The sequence below is a fragment of the Paramisgurnus dabryanus genome, chromosome 6, assembly GCF_030506205.2.
Source record: "Paramisgurnus dabryanus chromosome 6, PD_genome_1.1, whole genome shotgun sequence".
NCBI classification, from domain to species: domain Eukaryota; kingdom Metazoa; phylum Chordata; class Actinopteri; order Cypriniformes; family Cobitidae; genus Paramisgurnus; species Paramisgurnus dabryanus.
Window position 1 is genome coordinate 37547639 of NC_133342.1, and position 23499 is coordinate 37571137.

General features: G+C 37.0%; 1 protein-coding gene across 1 annotated transcript in view; it reads left to right on the forward strand.

The window, feature by feature from the left end:
- The first annotated feature begins 2280 nt into the window (after nucleotides 1–2280).
- The window catches only part of LOC135767115 (polymeric immunoglobulin receptor), a 33604-nt gene continuing 12385 nt past the window's right edge, over nucleotides 2281–23499 (forward strand). The window contains 2 exon segments of the mRNA XM_065276745.2: nucleotides 2281–2343; nucleotides 23147–23452. Of these exon segments, the coding sequence (XP_065132817.1) occupies nucleotides 2283–2343; nucleotides 23147–23452 (367 nt within the window). The 5' untranslated portion in view covers nucleotides 2281–2282.

Genomic DNA, 23499 nt, shown 5'->3' on the forward strand with positions numbered 1-23499 from the left:
TGGATATTAGCGGTTTTGCTGAAAGACGGAAAATCTCGTCATTGGCGGGGAAGCGTTTTCTCTTAATTGACGAGATATCTCGTCAATGGCGGGGAAAGAGTTAAGTTTGATAATTATTCTTTATGACAGATTTATAACAAGTTGTGTTGTATTGGTTTATGTCAAGTTGTCATAACAAAGATATCTCAAACAACGTCATCTTTGCATTAAAAATGACATAATTGAGTAAATGACACTTAATGGCAGTTGTCATAAAGTGCATAAAATCTTCTTCATGTTCATAGCACATGTCATGTCATGATTATGAAGGTGTCATGTCAGTTTATGCACACCCCTTCAAGCAAAGGGTTGCCAAGGATTTTTTTGTAGATTTTGTAGTTTAATTTCCTACAGGGCAGGGGAAGGGAAGAGGTATATAAAATAAAACGAAAGTTTCTAAGCAGTTGCACACATCTAAATGCTTTTTGGGATTCAGAAAAAGACCCCGATAGATTTCAGCCTAATAGGGATACTTGCACTGAATTACGAATTTCACATGTATTTTGTGTATTTTCAAAATACTGTGTTTGTATTTAAGGGTGTTTTCACATATACACTGTTTAGGTCGGCCCAAATGACGTGTCGCTCCGAGTACGGTGCGTTTGGGTCAGTGTGAACACAACAGCCGCACTCGGGTGCGCACTAAACGACCGCTCTAAACAGGTTGTCTCGGAGCGGCTGTTGCCGAACTCTGGGGCGACCCACCTGTGGTGTGAACACTGCTGGACCTCGGGCTGAACCAAATACAGGAAGTTCTCCACATGTTTGAGCAACTGGGCTTTCGTTGTGACGTGAGACTGGTGTTATATTGTGGGTTAACAACAAACAAGCCAATCCTGGTCCGTTGCATAGAGATTCGCTGTCTCCTTTACGTTTGAGCTGATGATTTTATAAATGCATAGCTGTCCTTCACACACAAATAGTGACATTACGGGCTTTTAGCAAACGGCTCCGTGAAAAAGGCTTTAATAGAACAGCTACGCAATTTTGCGTTAAAGCAAAGAAACTTCACAAAGACGTGCATCGTTTATCTCCACATCTTGATAGCTGCGCTCTCTCTGTCAAGCTGGTTGTCGTGGAAACGTGGGGGTGGTCATGAGACGGTAAGAGCTGTCAGAGACCAATGACAGCGCTGACCGTTGTCACATGGTGTACGGTGCGGCATTTCGAGTAAAGTAAAAAATATATATATGTGAACACGGACCGCACTAACTGAAAAATGATACAATGTATTTTGGTGCGCTCCGAGGCCGCACCACGGTGCGCACCAACATATGTGAAAACAACCTAAAATATTTCTCCATGCAGTATTTTATATTTGTATTTGAAATACATTTCCATGTATTTATGCCCATATCTGCATGCAGTATTACATTTACACTATATTATCTCTGTTAAAATGTATAAATATAATCTCACAGTGGTTTCCTGTTTTTGACCTCTAGTGTGCTACACACATAGTTGAGCTCATGAATGTAAATATTCAATTAAGATTATGCAAAATAAAGAATTATACAAATCCACACACATGCATGACAAAAAAGGAAGTGTTGGCTACAAGTTATACTTCAGTCACAGTTAACAACTTAAGAAACAGGAAGATATAATTGGGAAATGGGGAAATTTCACTGATTTACACATCAGCACACACAACCAGGCAAAAGTTTAAAGGCACTTGATATAATGAATATCACAAATGTAAGATTGGGAATTAAGTTTTATCATTTTATCATCTTCATTGTAGTCACCCTTCATGAATGTTCTCTTTTCAATTTTTATCAAGCAGCCTCTTAAGATCGCACCCTGAGAAATTATTTATAAAACAGTAATGGCTAAGAACTAAAATGTAAATTTACTGAGATTACTAAAGAAACATTTTATTTATTTAAAAAAAAATTGTTAAGAGTAACACACCAGCAGCTAAACTGTGAAATGAAAGCTATTGCTTGCAATGATATGCTCTGAATCATTTTCAAATGAATATGTTGATGTGCAATATTTAAATTTGTAAAGATTCCTTTCCCATAGACTCAGAGTATCTCATTTTGATAAAATATAAGCTTCTGTGATACTAACAAAAAAATTCTTGGCCTGTCTTTCCTGACTCGCCGATGGCACAATGTCTCTGAACATTTTGAAAATATTACAAAAGACATGCTTGACACAAAAAGGAAGTTTATATATAATACTTCAATCACAGTAAACAACTTAAGAGTTCACAAGTAGGAAGATAAAGTTGAGAAATGGTCGCATACGGGAAAGCAGCTCTGTTGTACACCATCATCTGGTTTTGCCTGATTTTAGGTGAGATTTTTAATGTTCAGTGCTATTTCTAATGTTACCTGAACATCTATAGATAAACATTGAAGTGTATAATTACATTTTTATTTCATATGATGATGATATAATATTGTATTGTTACAGTGACATTGTCATGGTACGGTAACTTGTACGTATTTTACAAGGTGTCTTATTCATATAACTTCCTAAGACCACATTTGTATATTTTTGTATAATTTGCTTTTGCCCCTGTGACATTTTGTTATTTTGTTATTTTTATAATGATATAATAATCGTATGTTTTGTATAATTTACTTTGATGTGCAACAGCATGTCAAAATCACACAGGGAGCAAATGTTTCATGTAATCGATTAAAAAGAATGGTGTATGTGTACAGAAACGTTCAGTATGCCACAACTAACATCTTAAAATTTGTAAGAGTTAATAAAGGAAACTTTAAAAACAACGTTTTAGGAATGAAGTAGTTTAAAAAAAGGTCGTAAGTAGCAGGGACATAATTTTTAAAGTTTCTCAAAGTTTCTAATAATACAAGCTATACAGTTTGGTCAAGCATTTCTGGTCTTATTTAAGCCAGAAGGTACATATCTAGAAAAGATATATTCTTATTTTTGCCATTTTTAAAAAATAAAATGTTATTGGTGTGTGTGCCAGCTCATATATACAGTATATGTCACTGCCTGCCAAAACTAAAGTCTAAAACCTTATTGTGAGATAAAGAGCATCACAGTTTGATTTCAAGCATTAATTTCACCATGATTTCAATCGCTGACAGGAACTTAGTCAATATGAATCAAGTTTTTATTTTTACAGAATGTTCTTCTTTACATTGTGTAAGGTGATTTACTCTAGAAACCAGTCAACAAATATAATTTTTATACATAGTCTAGTAGTATATTCTTCTAAAGTGAGCTTGAGTTTTGTTATTTTGTAATATACGCAGGTTGCACACAATGCGTTGCATAACATTGCACATAAAATAAATAGCACCTCAGCGGTGCCTCTTTTGTAAAATAATACTTTGTTGATTAGGTACAGTCATTTAATTTACAACTGTCATTATGGTTAGAGGCATCCTGTGCAAATTGTACACGAGTTGCTCGTTCAGGGTTTATATTCATACATACTGCATTAGAGCTGTGACTTTAAGCTGTTGAACAGAGTCCTTCATTATTCGTTTATGTGTACTAAATAATATGATTTTCAAATTTCAGTAACACTTTTCAAAAAGGTTGTATTTGTTCACATTAGTAAATGCATTATATAACAGGAACAAACCATGAAAAATATATAAGCATTTATTAATTATTGTTTATGTCACTACAGTAATTGATGTAAGTTTAATTTGCATTAACTAATGTTAACAGTTTATACTTTGATTTTTAAAAAAAATATTAGTAAATGCTAAAATTAATAAGATTTACAATTAATAAATAATTAATAAAAAGATTAATTAAAGGTGGTGATATTTTCTTTTTATATAGTGAGTTATTTAGCTGTTTCACCTTTATCTGAAATTATTTGCAAGCTACAGCTTACAGAATCTATTTTTTTATTTTGTCACAAGTAGATTAACATGATGGGATAACGTTTTTAACCCTTAGTGCAGGAGTCACAAGTGTTTTGTTTTAGACAGATATTAAAGGTATTGTTTCAACTAAATGACAAAATTAACAAACTATTAATAAACCTATCATATGTTGTAGGCATAAGAGTTATAAATTAAAAAATTAGCTATCAATTTGACAAACGGCTTTTGTCAAAATGATAGCTAATTTCCGAATTGTAATGTGATGTGAATGTAATGTGAATGCTTTAAAACAAAAGAAAGGATAACCACAACACATCATTAAATAGCAACCATATAAAATACAAACATGTACAGTGGATACCAGGGCTTTGGACCAGTTTTTTCCCAATTGGTTCCATCCGAACAGAAACAGTACTTTTACGTTTCCGGTTTTCAGTTCAACCCTAAAATTTATGTTCCTGAACCGGTTAATACATATCAGCTGTGGGCCATACAAATAAGTAGGCTGATCATTAGTAAATTAAACTTAAATTATTAGTCTACATAATTTTCCTTAAGTCTCTATCTTGTCATCGAACATTAAAAAAGGCTACATTATGTAATCGGCATAACGGTAATTCTGCCATGCCTACATTTGTTGAGTGCACTTAAACACGCGCACACACACAGACGGAGGGCGAATTCCAAACGGTGCTTCAAGAAGAAGATGCAGCATAAACAATCGCTCCCCACTCAATTTAGTGCTTTTTTGCGGTTAAATTGTTTAAAATCACTTAAGTGTTAACATTTGCAAGCAATGATCAACTTTCACCCTATTTCAATTTGCATATTAATCCATGAATCGCATGCGAGCCGAACTGTTGCTCATGATCTGTACGGATCACGGATCAACTGCAATCTGTTACACCACTAATTAGCATTAAAAAAACAAACATCTTGAGATACTTGGTAGCCTATAATATTGACCTCTTATGATTGAGCATTAGAGACTTGGGCTTGAGAAGACTACTTGCTGGTGGCAAGCTTCCGGTGAACCGGTTCAAAGCCTTGGTGGATACACATCTTAATATTTTCTATCGTTGTATTGTGTTGACAGAAACTCAGTTTAGGTAAAGTTGTAAGAGTTGTTTTGTTTATGATTTATAGGTGATGAGTGTAGGACAGTAACTGGTCAGACTGGTGGATCGGTTATTATTCCATGTCATTATGAAAGTAAATACACACAAAACAAGAAATACTGCTGCTATGAAGGAAAAAAGTTCTGCTATGTTCTGGCACATGCAAATGAAACCAAAGGAAACGTGTCAGTATTTGATTATCCTGATCAGAGTTTATTTACTATCACTTTAAGAGACCTGCAGCATCAAAACCCTAAAATTTACAGGTGTGGTGTGTCAAGTAAAGATGGAGATGTGGCAGACTCGTTTAAACTCACAATCCAATCAGGTATGAGATTTATTTTACACTTCATCATCAGATTGCTCTTGTTTCTGATAAATGTCAATGACAAATATCATCTGTCTGTGTGATGACAGCTCCTGATGTCTCTGTGATGCCCAGCAATGTAACTGTAGATGAAGGTGGTAATATCAGTGTACAGTGTTTCTACACTTCTACATTTAAGAATGATCACAAACAGTGGTGCAGATATAAAGACAAGAGATGTTACACATCCCAGAATGCATCTGTTGAGATCAGTGATGATGGGAGAGGATCTTTGACTGTGGTGATGTCTGGACTGATGAAGAGTGATTCTGGCTGGTATTACTGTTCTGTAGGAGATCTACAGGCTGCTGTTCAACTCACAGTCAATGGTAAAACTCATTCAATAATCAAGCTACAGTATGGTTCGTAACTTTTGCCTCTAAGATATAAATCAGGGGCGCAAACTTGTCACATTTCTGCAAAATTCGCCTTTTGGATCCAAAATAGGTCATACTTGTGATTCATCTAGATCCGATGAGTTTTTGAAAATGAGGGGGGTCTGCGACAGGGTCTCAGTGAATGAAAATATGAAAATCATGTCCAGCTGGTAACGATGTCAAATCACTAGCCAGTTTGGCAGGTTATGTTTTACAATTTATAGTCACCTTATTTGCTGCCGAAGTTTAAGCAGTCTGTGCAGATTGAGCGCACACACTTAACTCGTAGTATTTTTTCAATGAAGGTTAAAGGTAGGGTAACTGATTTGATACAATGCTAACTTTAGCATGTTAGCACCGATTTCACGACCCCACCCTCAACTCAAATCATCATCCAAAGTCACGCCTCCTCCAAACACATGAACGCGCACACAGACCAGACGCTGTTTGAATACGAATGTGCCATGGCTTATTCACGTGTAAGAAAACTTACAAACACATTACTAAAAAAACATTACTACAATAACGAACATAAACTACCGTTTAAAAGCATAACTAGATGACGAACATTTTCGTTTGTTGCTAGCGTAACACGTCACTGTAATATATATTTTTTGCATGGCAGGGTTTAGACGAAACATTTCATAGCTCTGACGAAGAGCCAAGCACGTCGTCTGACGTGAGCATACCGGCGAACAGAGGCCGGGGTGTCCGTACTAGGGGTCCGATATCGCGAAGGGGCAGAGGCAGGGGCTGCAGACAACGGGGCGGTCAGAGAAAGATAGAAGGACGGTTATCCATCACACAGGACGACGCAAGAAGAGTTCAAAATCTCCAAAGTAGACGAATAGCAGATGAGCAGGTATGTATAAAACGTCAACAGTAACTATCTTAGAGCGTGTACAGTTATTGTTTTATTATATATACATTTTACTTGTCATGCACAGTGGACCCAGATTCATTTATAAAAAAAAAATCATTAAAAATATCTAAATGTTTTGATGTTTTGCTTCGCAGACCAGAATTCAAAGACTAAGTTTAGAACAGAGTCATCAGATTTTGGAGACTTGTCTGACCCGGGATCCCAGTCTGATGTTTGACGTCATGCGATTAACAAGAGATGCTACCCCACCTCCATTCTCCATTCATCCTCTCTCCAGTCAGCTTGCGTGGTGTGTCTGCAGTAACTGCAGAGAGATGCCATCTGATTTAGAATGCAAGTGTTGTGGGCAACAACAAGAGTACTGCATCTCAAATCTCCCACATATGGAGGTCTATATTTTACAAGAGGGGGTACTGAGGTTAGCCAAACGTATATGGAATGATATCAGGGCTGTTACTGACACTGCTGAGCCAGGTGAGAGCAATAGACAGTTCCGTTATGCTGCTTACCGTCAGTTTGTTGTGTGGCAATACGGGTCACTGGGTGAGGGCCAAAGGGTAGTCATTCCTAGCTGCTGCGTTTGGAAAATAAGAGATCGTTTTCCTGATCCCCATGGACAGTACAAGGGTTATGTCCCTCGAAGACTGTAAGGCTAAGTAAGTGTTATTTGTTATTATTGAAAACCCTAAAGAAATTCTTGTGTAATACATAGTTTCAAAAATTACTTTTATTTCCTAATACAAGTGCACTTTTCCATATTATTTTTTACTTGTAAGTTATTGTACCAAAGAAGACTTTCATTGTTTACTTGTAAGTTATTGTAATGAAGCAGTTTTGTTATTCTCACATATCAATGAAAACTATAAGCATGTACATGCATAAAGATAATAACAAAAATACAATAAATGTTAACCAATGTTGATTTATTGTAATGAATCAAATTCACTTTTCCATATTATTGTATAATTGGATGTTATTTTAATAAAGAATAATTTTGTTGTTTACTTGTAAGTTATTGTAATGAAGTACAGTTTAGTTATTGTCACATATCAAAGAAAACAATATGTATTTACACGCAGAAAGATAATTCCAAAATGTATTTATCAATGTTGATTTATTATAAAGAATCTTGCACTTCTAAATAGAAAAATAGAGTAGATCACACACACACACACACACACACACACACACTAATATACACACGCTAAACCAGGTATGCAGTCATGTAAGTTGGATTCAACTTTCAGTTGAACTCTGCAGGAATGTAGATCTAGAAGGTTGGACGATTGACCAAGTTGTCCATGTGTGCTGTTTCGATCTACTGGTTTTGAAGTGATTGCCCTTTAGGAAGAAATGTAATAATTACTATACATATGAGTAAATAAATACACATTTCAAAGACAGACATGTTGCCGACATATGTGACACCATTATACAACTGGCTAAACAATATGCTATCATACAAATGTTTGGATTTCATGAAACACTTCATGACATCCAAACTAAATAAGTAAGCTTACCTGTCCCTCTGCTCATCTGTGTTTGCAACATCTCTTGTGTAGATGGGGCTGGGACACCACTCAGAACACCGAGCAGACGTGGATCACCTGGCTTTGGGGGTCTTCTCTGTTGTACTCCCTCAGAACTCGATAACCTTTTCATAAGGATAGCACCCTGCAAATCGGCAATGTAGCTGTAGTCTTTCTCCTCCTTCAGCGTGTATAACCTCCACCTTCTTGACCTTTTGTTGTAAACCTTTCCATACCTGCAAAACAAGAAACATTGTATTAGAAATTAGAAATTATCACTCACTAAATACAATGCAGACAAAATTAAGTTTAGCAAAAACATTTTTTTTAATTTCGAAACTGCATAATACAGAAAGGTAAGGGTACATGTGAATTTTAATCAAGAAAAGCTTGAGCAGATGTTTCTTTACTTGCAGGGCTAAGGTATGTAGTATTTAAACACTGTTTTGTTTGCTGTTCATATTCATCCACAACTGCAAAATAATTTAATTCATTTAGAAGTCAGTTATACAACATACTGTATGGAGCCATCAGCTTTTCTCCTAACTGGTCTGTTAACGTGGTGATTGTAGTCCAGGCCAGCAAGCATGGTGCGTGCTGCGTATACAGGAGGGGAAAAACTGAAGCGCTTGCTAGCATACATAAGTATGTGATTATGGAACGACTCCAGTTCAGAAGTTGACCTGTTGACATAAATGAGGGAAAGGAACGTTTTTCAGTGTTATTCATATGGGATTTCAGGACACAGTAATGCAGTCAATTCTCACTGTACTATCTGCATAGGTAAAAGTAAGCATTGTCTACAATTGCACAAACCTGAAAGGTAAGAACTTGTGCACATTTTTCAGCCATCGTGTATCCAGAATAATGCGCGTCAGAGTCTGATGTGCCTTGGAACCTTTTTCAAACCACTCCTTGTCTCTCTGCTCCAGCAAGGGACCATGGTCACATGCTCCAAGGGCCCACGCATGTTCTCCTGTAACATGGTGCAGGAGTCCTACCCATTTGTCCTGTAGCAAAACATTTTAAAAAATTTAGTGATTTTGTAAATGAAACCAGAACAGTAATGAGTGTAATGTATTGAGAATATAAGTACTGATTGTATTACTTCAAACAAACCATCTACATAAAACATGTATACGAATATGGATATAAAAAAATACTTACAAAGAAATCCTCATAGGTGTCTGCTACCTTGCAGCAATACCAAAAGTGGTTGCATATGTCCTTGTTCCAGCTCTGTAAAATAGTACAGTCCTTCTGCTGCCCTGCCTGGACATAGTACAAAATAAACTGAAGTTGTGTGGAATTTCAGGGAATGAAGCCATTGTCTATTTGTATAGATTGACATTCAATGACATACTAAGTTTTATACTAACCGTATACATTTTTTTGCCTTAGCATTTCGCACCATGCCATATGTCCAGTGTGTGCATGACGCCACTATCTTTGTATTTCCCTTTGTCTATTGGATGAAATAAAATAAAAAGATACTTCATGCATGGTTTATGGAATAGGCTAATAATAGTTACTGAATAAGCTAGTATAAGATAGTATTATTACTGGAATAAGCTAGTAATACTTACTGAAGAGGGCAGATATTTGGGCATGTGCATCTGTGCAAAATTCTGAAACCTGGAGCTCATGACAGAGAGTTTCAAAGCTGCGAATAAAGCCTTCCTTTTCCATTATCACCGAGTTCCTCTGCGTTTCCCGTTTATCAATGTTGACCATGCAGATTATTTTTTTGGTCTCGTTGTCCATGGAGGAGTACGTGCAATATTGTGCACAGAACCCTGGACTGTCCATCCTAGCATCTCCTACAGATGTAAATGAAAATTATTATGTCAAAGTACAAACAAAGGCATGATTTGCACTTCCTTGGTATTAAAAAAACATCATAGAGTGGATGCACTTTGGACTAATAATTTGCGTAGTAAATATCAATGTCTGTAATAACACTATAATTTTTTTATGTGTGTGTGTGTGTGTGTGTGTGTGTGTGTGATTACATCAACTAACCTAGTACTACTACTGATTCTTTGGACTTTAACTGGTTTATGACTTCAGCTCTCTTTGAATGCCAGAATTCTTTTATGGTGTCTACGCAGTAGGTGTCCTGTACCTTAAAGAAAATTGGCTTCTTTACCATGCCCATATTCATAAATTTGAAAAGCAGTGATATTTTGGCATAGTTGTTGCCTGAAAGCAGGATGTTTGTGGCCAACATGAAGTCCCCAACTAGCATGCCGTATTTCATAGTGGGCTGTGAAGACCATTTCCACACAGTGTGACCAGAAGAGCATACCTGAAGTAGACAAAAGTGAGAAAAAACAGAATTAACAATAAGTAACATATAAATGCTTAAAAACATTTGAAAAAGACTGTGTGCTTATACATACTTACCCATTCAATAACAGCAGCTGTGCCCCTGGATGTCACACTGATTTCAAATGGTTTAGATGCTCCACACTCTTTAGCTTTGCATCTTTGGATTGGTAAATCAAGGTATTGGGCTAGTTGCTTCAGAGAGTCATGGTAAGCTATGGATGCTGGATGTCCTATTACATCATCCACAACCAGGACTTTAAGTGACTCTTTGGATGTAGGCGTCTCAGTGATATGTGGCTCATGGGAATCCAAAGCATCGTGGACTGTATCTTCCATGCTGATAGGCTGAATGTCATCCAAGTGAATGGGCATCTTTGAAGTAGACCTAGACCTTTAACAAAGAGTAGTGTTATGTAAAAACATTATAGAATTAAGAATACAGTTAAGTCAAGTAAACCATACTGTTTTTAAACATACCGGACACAAATGCGTGGACAGTAGTCAGCATCACTGTCATCAGAATCAGAGTCGATTTCTTTGGTGTCATATTCTTCTGAAGATTCTGAAGTCTCTGTCTCCATATCTGGATGCCATGTGTCATCGTCCCAGTCAATACTATTAAAATGCAAGACAATCAGACTTTTTAATGTCTTCATAAATGCCAGTTTTCTTAAAGTAGAAGAATTCTGTACAGCCACTTACATTGTATTGCGAATGTCATTAAAGTCATCAGCGACATCTCTTTCAAGTACATATGTACTACAGGGACAGAAAGAAGTCAATTAGTAAATTTACTGTCATATATAGCAAAACAATATTGACATGTAAACATGAAAACATGTACTTTAAACTAAAACATGGGTTAACCAATAACTGTTATAGTGCTGCGAGTACTTCTGGCATAGGTCTATCAAGCAATTGCAATAGCAATGCTAATCTAGGATGTGATTACAAATTTACAATCACCTACACATGATATAATGACAACAACATTCAATTGGACTCATTATCTTGATTACTTTAAGTTTGAGACATAAAACATAACCCTGTAATATTATGTGTCCTAAATCATAAATCTCTTAGGAAAGGCCCATGGATTGCATGTTAAAAAAACTTTAAATCATTAAACTACATACAGAACTATAAACTTTTTAATTACATATATAACTTTGCATAAATATGGTAAACATTCAGCTTACTTTGTATCCAAATCATGACTGCTGGCCTCTTCAGATTCGCTGCTTTCAAATTGCTGTATTCCAGCGATATTGAAATCAGTCCCACTGTCAAATATATAAATATATATATATATAAATATAAAACCAGCTTAGCGACGTAGAGCACAAAATAAGCCACGTATGATTTACAAACACAACAGTAATAGGCTTGTTTTTATTTTTCTAAATTACAATGTCAAGACAAAACACACAGCTATTTTAAATGTTAGGGACATCATGTACAAACACAATACACCGGGTCTTTTCATTGGAAAAAAAAACATTACTTTTTACTCACTGTTTGTATGTAGACTCGGAAAAAATTGTAGAAACATCCGGCGCTGGTGGCCTCGCGAATCCATGCACCAAAGGTGTAGACGTAGTAGTCTGCTCGTAACTTTCAAAACATGTAAATATCGTTAGGCTACTTCGTAACACCAAATAATGCATTACTATCTAAATCAATCCTAAGTTACCTGTCAAAAAGAAACAGTGCAACCATGGCATCGTCTTGTAAACACTTTGCCTCACGCAGTTGCCTCCATCGTGGAAAGGCAGTAACACCGATATTAATTCGAGTTTTTCCCCTTTGTTGATCCAGACGTTTTTTGTTCATCACTTTATCAAAAACATGTTTTCTTTTAGTTCCGCTTTTTGCAGGTTCAGCGGGACAGTTTGGTTGCTGCTGTTGGTCTGACATTCTCCCTTTGCTTGCACACAGCGCAAGTGCACGTGCACGCGCTGATGATGACGTTTATGTGGTGGCATTCAAATTACGCTTACGTATCAGGTACAAAAATGGTAACGTCCGTTCGGACCGAAATCTATGATTGGTTGAAAATTTTTTGGTTTAACGCCTTTCACAGATTAAATTAATTTTTACAAATAAATTTGAACAACTTAACATATTAATTGCTATCAGGATGTGAGGAGACTTTTAACCAGCATAACTAAAAATGTTTTTGGATCAAATCAGTTACCCTGCCTTTAAGCCCCCACTTCACATTGCTATGCATTGTTTAAGCACTGCTGTTTTAAATTAAGTGATTTTAAGCCGTTGAAACACAAAGTACAGTGCTATATGCACGCGCTGTTTCTGTATGAGAGGAGCGTGCAAGCCGCGCCGTGCATCATTCTCATTGAGCTTGTGAATATTTTTGCTGCTTTATTGGCCTTAAATACACATATGCGTCAAAAATCTTGTCTTTGCAAGTATCCTCATAAACACGACCATTAAGGTCTTAAGAGAAACAATCTGCTAAAAGAGAAAACTCACATGTCCGGACTTTGGTCTTAAAGGGGAAGTTACCTAATTTTGCTCCTGTCTGTCACTCCTGTTAATTGAACAGCATTGAGAGACAATATATGTGTGTGTGTGTGTGTGTGTGTGTGTGTGTGTGTGTGTGTGTGTGTGTGTGTGTGTGTGTGTGTACCTGGTAATTATCACGTGTGTGTGTGTGTGTGTGTGTGTGCGTGCGTGCGTGTGTGTGTGTAAAAGCTTATGTCTTTTTTTACCTTTTTCACCCCTGATGGGTTTGCACCCCTAAAAAATAAACTAAAATGTTTTGCTTTTTGTTTGCTTTTTCTGATGTAATAAATCCTACAAACTCAATACAGACTTGTTTGGTTCCCACATAAAAATCTTTTATTTTATTAATCAGTGCTTATATTTGACTATTGACAGTGTTTTCTAACATTAATTTCTCTTATATGTTTGTTTGTTTTATTTATTTAGTTGCCACATGGGCCATTTCTGTCTGTCTCAAGCCCAGATCAATTCAAGGATGATTGAATTTGACCTTAAGGATGATTAGATAAATAACAGACAGGTAAACCTCATTTTGTGAAGCTATTATGAAGGTAAAATGAGGCCTAAAATATTTGCATGTGCATGATAAAATTTGTGAGAGGGTATGTGAAATTGCAAGCGTAAAATACATTTGCATGTGCAACACAGTTGTAAATGTAAGGTGTAAATTAAGTTGCAAGCGTCAGAAAAAAAGTTTTGCAACATTGTACTGGTAATCGTTAGTGTAATTAATGTCTTGTAAAACTGAAACTTCATATTAACGCTAAACAAGCATGAACTTTAATCATCTGACCTCATTTACCACGCTTACCTTTTTGGCACGGTTTTTGCACAGAAATACTGCAAAAAGCATTGGGAGGGTGTAAACAGTGGCATGCAATCAAAAACACAGTTTCATGAACGGGAAATACAAATTAACCGCCCAGAATCTGACACTGTGTCTTAAATAAACCAATTTGAAATGTGTAAATAACGTACGGAAGGAAAAAATATTTCCTGAAATAACCCGACATCTACTGGTCCCACTACGCTCCCAGTTTTGTCACGATTCTCTCACTCATTTGAGTTTGCAAGCGCTGGTGGGAAGGCGGGGCTATGAAATGAGGCTCCTGATGATTCATGGTTTTCTCTTTTCTGATTGGTTCAATAACGACAGTAGTTGTCTCAGTATCGTCCTCAGCAGAAGGCTGCAGGAATGCTACTGTAATACACATTTATTTTGAGCTGTTTTTTCATAATATATAATAATGTAATATATATGTTTCAGAATCAGCAGGTTCTCAGCACACTCTTCTGCAACGAGCACAATCCAGAGTACTTATTCACCATCACCTGTCCCTCATTATCAGCGCACGCTACTTATGCTTCACACTCCCTCACAGTCACTGTCTGGTCATGTTGACATATACCACTCATTGCATGTGAATCATGGATACTTACCTTACTTTTCTTACCTATCTGAAGAACTGAAAGTCCATTCATTGTCCTATGTTCTTTATTGTCATCATCGTCTGTCTACCTGTAAGAAAGGAAAGTTGTTTGTCTCTTATCTTTGGCTGTCAAGCGTGTATTTGTGGTGTTTGTTATGATCTTCCATATCCTCTGCAATATCCATTTCATCCTAATGTTTTAGTAAATACTTTTTATACTAATTACTTTTATATATGTGTCTCATTCTGGTCTGTGGTACCCTAAGAATATTGAATTCTATTTTATTTATGTAGCACTTTTAACAATTGTCCAGCGTGCCAAAGATAACAGAGAACGGGAAAGAACAACAAAGCATGGCAGTTTTTTAAGTAAATAGTCTAGGATGTGTCATTTTTATTAGGTAATGTGTGTTTTATTATGGATTAGTGATTTTAACTGCTCCACAAATGAGCAGTGTAATGCATTTCTCAATCTTTTCTCAATTAAAATTGGGAATATTTATAATATGATTGCCTGTGAGAATGCCTGTGAGGAGTTTGTTGAGGTGCATCCTTCTAATTTCTCGGGGATTCCTTTTTCAAGTTTTAGTGTTGTTGATTCTAATTGTATTTCCAAAATTGTTTTGTCAATGAACTTCACCACCTGTATACTTGATCCGGTACCTACGACTGTTTTTGTCTGCCTGCCGTAACACCTCACATTACTACTATTGTAAATAGTTCACTAAATTCAGGGAATGTCTCTTCTGCTCTAAAAATAGCCGCAGTTACGCCAGTTTTTAAAAAACCTGAGAGTGATATTACTTATTTTTTCATACTATCGACCTATTCCTAATCTACCTTACCTGGCAAAAGTGCTTGAGCGTGTGTTTGTTGGCCACCTCCATACTCACCTTTGCACAAATAGCCTATTTGAAAGATTTCAATCCGGGTTTAGATCTGGACACAGTACAGAGACCGTGTTGGTCAGAGTTCTCAATGATCGCCTCGTTATTACTGATTCAGGGGGTTTGTGTCATTTTGGTCATGTTAGACCTTACTGCTGCATTTGATACACTCGGTCACAGTATATTGGATACATTGCCTAAGTGGACCGGTCTGTCTGGAACTGTGTTAAATTGGTTTAACTCTTACCTATCAGATTGTTCCTAATTTGTTTACCTGGGTACTAACAGATCTCAGATTGCTCCTCTGTGGCAGGGTGTCCCTCAAGGGTTAGTTTTGGGTCCTGCCTTATTTAGTATTTATATTAGCTCTCAGACTGATTTTAATTCCTCCTCCTCCCAAATTTCTGACTGTTTGCTAGAAAATAAAGGGTGGATGAAACTAAACTTTTTAAGATTAAATTGCTCCAAAACTAAAAGTCTTATTAATTGGCACTTCTTTGAATATTATTAAATGTTATGGATTTTACAATCTCAGTAGACAAAACTGTCCCCTTCTGGTCAGGTTAGCAATTTGGGAGTGATTTTTGATGCCCAGTTAACTTTTAATTCACATTTTAAAAAATATAATTAAGGTTGCTTTTTTCCATCTGAGGAACATAGAGCGAATTACACCATTTCTCTCTAGGCCTGACGCTGAGAGGCTTATTCATTCTTTCATCATGTCAAGGCTTGATCATTGTAACTCTTTGTGCTGGTTTACCAGCAACCTCCATTAATAGGTTAAAATATATACAGAACTCTGCTGCACATGTTCTGACTCACACATCCTCACGCCATCACATTACACCCGTGCTCCAACAACTTCACTGGCTTCCAGTTAAGTCCCAAATTGATTTTAAAATATTGATTTTAACTTATAAAGTAGGTAACTTTTAAAGTAAGTAATGGAGGTATTTATTATTGTTAGTAGAACAGTGTAGCATATAATTTCAATTCCAAACTATGTACTAGTATTAACCTATTTACTAAATAAGTTATTGGATAAGATACTATTACAGAATAATCAAACAACAACAAAATCGCTACAGTTATGAATGAAACCTTATTAATGTGTAATGTATTAATAAAGGTTCTAAGTAAAACATCTTGGTTATGTATGTAACCAGGGTTCCATGAGAACAGGAATGAGATGCTGCATCATGAAATGACACTTTGGGAACATGTTGAACTTTTGGTTCACTTTCACTTTTTTAAAACGAGGCACCGAGATCTGTGTTCTGATTCGGTCCAGTAAATACCGGCCATATAAGGCACCATATTGACACCGGGTTTCGGTACACAACCCTATTCCTGCTTGGCGCTTTGAGGATGAATATGTAACCGAGATGTTCCCTTTCGAGGGGACTTTAATGCTGCGTCATGAAATGCCACTTTGGGAATGACAATGCCCACTATGCCATGACAATGCCCACTATGCCATAATGAAAATGTGTCTGTCCTATGGTGAAAGTGAACCACGCACCAATTCAAGACATAAGAACCTGTGAACCAGGCAAAGATTTGAGGTCTAACCTGTAAAACCTCAAAAATGTGTGATGGGAAGACCACCCTGCGGCATCATCCACATCTTGCATAGATACCCCAGACAAGAGGGCCTGAGATGAAGCCATACCCCTGTTTAAATGTGCCCTAACTAAGCTTATGAAATAGCCTGTATTATATATTTACTAATGGATTGTTTAGAGGACGATGGAATAAAACCTCTTTGTGAAAATGAGAGATGTAATCCTCGAAACATCTCTCATTAAGGTAATTTCTGTTTGGAGTATGTTATTGTGTTTTGTAAATAATAAACAAAAACACCTCTTCTGATATTCTAATTTGGAGTAAAAAAAAAAATCTCAGCATTTAACCAGATACTCAATAATAAAAATCTGTTGTCTTCTTAAAATAATTGATCATACTGCACACTGACATTGTTTTAAAACTACAGTTATCTAATTCTTTGATTTTCTTATGTTTTAAAATGCATATGTAAAGTGGGGGAATGTTCAAACCTTCCAAAATTCATATTTGGACCTCGATATTTAGAAAATCCTGGGTACGGCCCGTTCTGTGTAAATGGCGATTTTATTTACAAAACTAAATAAGTACAGACACATATAAGAAAATTGCTAATTATTAATTAATTATTGTCTGGAATAAGGATATATATACTGTGTCTGTGTGTGTTTTCATTTCAGTTTTTTTTAACATGAAGCTTATAAAAGATTGCTGTGATCACATTTTTTTTTAAAGAACATGAAAGATAAATTAAACTTAAGAGGACAAAAATTGTGACAATTATAGTAAGCACAAAAATCTCAATATAAAAAAACACGGGCACATTCCCAAAAAAGATTTATCCACAGAGTTTTCTTATGAGGGAACATGTTTATGTTTTGAAGGTACATGTTTATAAATGTATTTAATAAAGTTTGAAAGAGTTGTCAGAAGCTTGGTGGTGATGTTGGAGTCGAGCAACCATTGCGTTTATAACCTCATAAATACATTTAGACTTCAAAGTTTCTAAAGGTTGTGCTGATTTTTAATGATTAGCTTGACCGTGTAAGTAAACTATTTTCAAAATTTTCAAATTTGTGTCCTTTAAAATTTACCATCTGTACAGATATGCATACATTTGCTACCAAAATGTACCTTTGAGATACTAAGATGAACTCTTTAGATGCAAACTGTCCTCCAAAATTAAACATACACATATGTTGTGTGTGCAAAGAGCTAAAATCGACCTATAGTTGTGTCTCTGTAGTGTCTAGCAGTGACAGCTAATAGCTTTCAAAATGTGACATGCAGTATTACATTTACACTATATTATCTCTGTTAAAATGTATAAATATAATCTCACAGTGGTTTCCTGTTTTTGACCTCTAGTGTGCTACGCACATAGATGAACTCATGAATGTAAATTTTCAATTAAGATTATGTCACAGGTCGGAGCGGACCACCCCTAGCATGCGTCACGCTCCTTCCTCAGTTTCCACCTCGAGGAGGTCCCAAAGTGCCCCAATGACCAAACAGACAAGAGAAGTCTAAAATATAACAATGTTTATTGACTTAAAATAAGGGAACAGGGGAAGGGGAGAAGCGCTTAAAATAACGAGTTCTCTGGAACTCAGGGGAACGGGGATCCAAGTCGCTTCTGACTCTTCACGTGGCTGCAGGTAAGTCTCCTTGACTTTCTCTCTCTCTCTTCGTCTCCACGTGAACTACAAATAAGTCTTTCCCGCTTCCTCTCTCCGTGCCCCACAGGTGAGTTACAAGTGAATGGTTCCAGCCTCTTTTCCTGGGCTCAGAAGGGTAGATACAGGTAAGTACACTGGTAAGTAAGCAGGTAAGTACACTGGGCTTGCGGCTTTGGGCACACAGGGAGTTATCCAGATGAGTACGCTGGTAAGTAGCTTTTAGCTTTAGGCGTACAGGTAGGTATACAGGTAAGTTCACTGGTAGTAGCTTCTAGCTTCGGGCGTACAAGGAGGTATACGGGTGAGTACACTGGTGCGGGTCCTTGGGCGTACAGGGAGGTATACAGGTGAATACACTGGTACGTAGCTTTTAGCTTTAGGCGTACAAGGAGGTATACAGGTGAGTAACTTTTAGTGAACTTACTTTTAGTATAGAGCTTCCGGATGAGACTGCTTCAAGATTTAAATGAACACACCCACCGGATGGCATCGCAGAAGTGGACAACTGGAAGTAGAGGGGTTGTCCAATACAGTGTACTGCCAGAGCGGAGCCAACCGCTTCGGATGTTCTTTTCCTTCAGGCAGCGGGACAAAAGATGTAGACATGGACTGCCATCTGGAAACACTCAACAAGTGTATAGTTATGCACAAAGGACAGCAGTACACTTCTCCCACACAACAGGCGATTACGCTCTCTCCTTCTTTCGGTATTAGACACAGTATTCACATCCAATGCTTACGTGAAACAGTCGTTGCGCCACCACCAGGCCGGGACAGGAGGTTAACAGATCTCAGTCGTGTATAAATAAGGGACAGCCGCCCAATGCCACCACTCCGTTCTTCTGCAACAGGGCTCTTTCTTCAGCCTACGAGATGATCACTGAAAACACTGACAACAGCACAGCACGACAATTGTCCAAGTGTACACACTTCAAAGAAAGCACCCACCGCACTCCACAATCTTACAGTGATATAGGGTCAGGGTCACAACGTGGAGCTGGGCTCGGAGTCTTGAATAGACGAATAACTGGGGCCGAGGACAACCACATGCAGTGTCAAGGCCACGACACTTGAACTCCGTCTTCCTTTTCTCGGCCGTCTCCACACTCCCACGGGTCTTCCAACGAACTGGGTAGCCAACACACTTAAACGGGTAAAAAGAGATGTACTGGAGTAGCAGTATTAGCAATCTTGCACACAGTAAGACAACAGCAAGACGAATTCCAATGTAACACACTGTTCCTTTAACTATTGGATACTTCCCTCTTCATGGTTGATGTTTCTTACACCCGAATCCTAGTTTCCACACACTACTTCACAGTATACAGTCAAATCAATGACAAGTACTGCAGTATGAATGATCAAACACTTATCTTCGTTGCTGTTCCAGCCTAATTCTCCAACTCCGCTTCGCCCAAGCCTGCAAATCCACACCGAAACGTCTCTCCACGTACACCGTAAACCTCCGCCTAACTCACAGCGCCTGCCAGAATAAACTCCTCTTTTCGGTTTTCCTGACGCCTTATTTATGGGCCTCTTCTTCCCCACATGTCCAATCACTGATCGCCACGTTCGCTAAGCGCACCTGATCACAATAGCATTTGATTTGTTTGCCCGGAGTTGGCCGGAACGGCCAGATGTTGCAGTCAAGTTGGTCCAGGCAGAACTATTTCCGCCATTTTGGTTCCGCCGGCTTAAAAAGTCCCTCCATGACAATTATGCAAAATAAAGATTCATACAAATTCCCAGTGTTGTGCTTGAATGAGTTTATTGAACAAAAATTCATGAACTCGTTCATATTTCGGGCGAACATGAACTGAACGTACTGTATTACTGCATGATGAACGTTACTGTGAACTCGTTCATTCTGGTGTTTGTGAACGCTCTCTCAGTTTAACGTCGTTCAATAGGGTGCCAGATTTCTATAGAGTCTTCCAGGCGAAAACCCGGCTGAAACACACTGTAAACAAACCTTAATGTGTACACCCAATCTGCGTTTCACGGCTTCATGTGTCATCAAAACACAAAGAAGCATGGAGGTGACTCACGGATGGACACTGCTAAAATCCCTGCCGCGCCACTCACATAGTTTAACATTAAATAACATCATATTTGTCCCAAATCGTTAACGATTAACATAGGCTACTAACGCATATTTTGGATCTTGAAATAGACTATGACTAATTTCAAGCTATTAACGTGCACGTGCGATACCTGCGAGTTGTCCTATAAGCGACATAGCGCTTTTCGCCTGGTGTGCGACCCCCTTGAAGCACCCGGCTAGCCTTTCAAGCAAATACAAAAATTAAAAGACAGTCAATGCTAATGTAAATCCTGGGTGGATAAGGATTTAAAGTTCATTTTAAAAAATGATATGGGAAAAAAGAAATATAAATTAGTTCATTTTTATATTAATATTTCTAACTTTTGAAATATGAGCTATGAACTGAACTGGTTCATTTTAAAATTTGTGATCTGAACTTTGAACTAGTTTATGTAGAAAGTTAACTTTCCCAACACTCCACATGCATGACAAAAAAGGAAATATAGGCTACAACTTATACTTCAGTCACAGTTAACAACTTAAGAAACAGGAAGATATTGGGAAATGGGGAAATTTCACTGAATTTTACATCAGCACACACAACCAGGCAAAAGTTTAGAGGCACTTGATCAATCACAGTTAATGATTTAAGAGTTCACAAACAGGAAGATAAAGTTGAGAAATGGTCGCATACAAGAAAGCAGCTCTGTTGTACACCATCATCTGGTTTTGCCTGATTTTAGGTGAGATTTTTTAATGTTCAGTGCTATTTCTAATGTTACCTGATCATCTATAGATAAACATTGAAGGGTATAATTACATTTTTATTTCAGGTGATGATGAGATAATATTGTATTGTTACAGTGACATTGTCAATGGTACGGTAACTTGTATGTATTTTAAAAGGTGGCTTATTCATATTACTTCATGCATTTTTTTTATTTTAACTCTTTCACCGCCAGCGTTTTTAAAAAAAGTTGCCAGCCAGCGCCAGCGTTTTTCATGATTTTCACCAAAAGTTTAATGCCTTCCAGAAAATGTTCTTCTTTAAATAAATAAACATACAATATACCAAATGAAAGAACAGACCCTCTGCTTTCAAACAAAAAAAAACCGTTTCATCCTACCTTTAGTGGTTCTTTTGCAATCAGCTTTTGAATATGGGTAGGTTTTTGCAAAAACACCATATTTTGAGCAAAAAGCAAAAATAATTCCATATTTGTGACGGACTTTTCATAGAGATCATATTCAGAGCGATCTTTAGAACAGACACGGACATGCAGCAGCTTGCTATAGGGCAATACTTCCGGTTTTAAAAAGTTGCGGAAGGGCGCCACCTGGTGGATAATAGCGGTATTGCGGAAAGACGGAAAATCTCGTCATTGGCGGGGAAGCGTTTTCTCTTAATTGACGAGATATCTCGTCAATGGCGGGGAAAGAGTTAATCACACAGGGAGCTAATGTTCCAAGTAATCGATTAAAAAGAATGGTGTTTGTGTACAGAAACGTTCAGTATGCCACAACTAACATCTTAAAATTTGTAAGAGTTAATAAAGGAAACTTTAAAGGAATTAAGTAGTTTTCAAAAAAAAGTCGTAAAGAGCAGGGGCGTAATTTTTACTGGGGACGGGGGGAAATTGTGATGAGACAGAAATGCAACAAAGGCTAAACTAGTCCAGTAATGTATATTAAAGCTTCTCACTTTGCAACAGCTTTAAGAAATTAATCGAAACATATGCTGTAATCTGCTATAGTTGTCCTCTTTGTTTCATTCAAGAACATAAAGAGATAAAGAGCATCACAGTTTGATTTCAAGCATTAATTTCATTATGATTTTAATCGCTGACAGGAACTTCCTCAGTCAATATTAATCAAGTTTTATTTTTACATAATGTTATTTGCATTGTGTAAGGTGATGAAATCTAGAAAACAGTAAACAAATATCATTTTTATACATAGTCTAGTTGTATATTCTTCTTAGCAGAATTTATTAATTTATAATTAACTTAATTATTTCCTGTATTTTGTATCACTATAGTCCCTAAATGTATGTAAATGCAAGAAATGGGATTCAAGTCGAAAACAGTTTCCCCATTTTGTGTCCCCCCACTTCTCAAACCAAATTGACACCCTTGTTAATATCCTTATTTCATCAGTGACTGTTTATCTTCAGTGAGCTTGAGTTTTGATATTTTGTAATATACGCACTTTGCACAGAATGCGTTGCATAACATTGCACATAAAATAAATAGCACCTCAGCGCTGCCTCTATTGTAAAATAATACTTTGTTGATAAAGGTACAGTCATTTAATTTACAACTGTCATTATGGTAACAGGCATCCTGAGTAAATTGTACACTAGTTTGACTCGAGTTGCCCGTTCAGGGTTTATATTCATACATACTGCATTAGAGCTGTGACTGTAAGCTGTTGTGTGAACAGAACAGACCCTTCATTGTTAGTTTATGTATACTAAATAATATGATTTTCAAATTTCTGTAACACTTTTTAAAAAGGTTGTATTTTTTCACATTCATTTTTAGGTGATGACTGTAGGAAAGTAACTGTTCAGACTGGTGGATCTCTTATTATTCCATTTCATTATGAATACACACAACACCAGAAATACTGCTGCTATCAAGCAGAAGCAGCTTTCAAGTTCTGCTCTGTTCTGGCACACGCAAATGAAACTAAAGGAGACGTGTCAGTAATTGATTATCCTGATCAGAGTTTATTTACTGTCACTATGAGAGACCTGCAGAATCAAAATACTGGAGCTTACTGGTGTGGAATGTCAATTAAAGATGGCGATGATGTGACAGAGTTGTGTTTTATCACAATCCAATCAGGTATGAGATTTATTTTCACTTCATCATCAGATTGCTTTTGTTTCTGA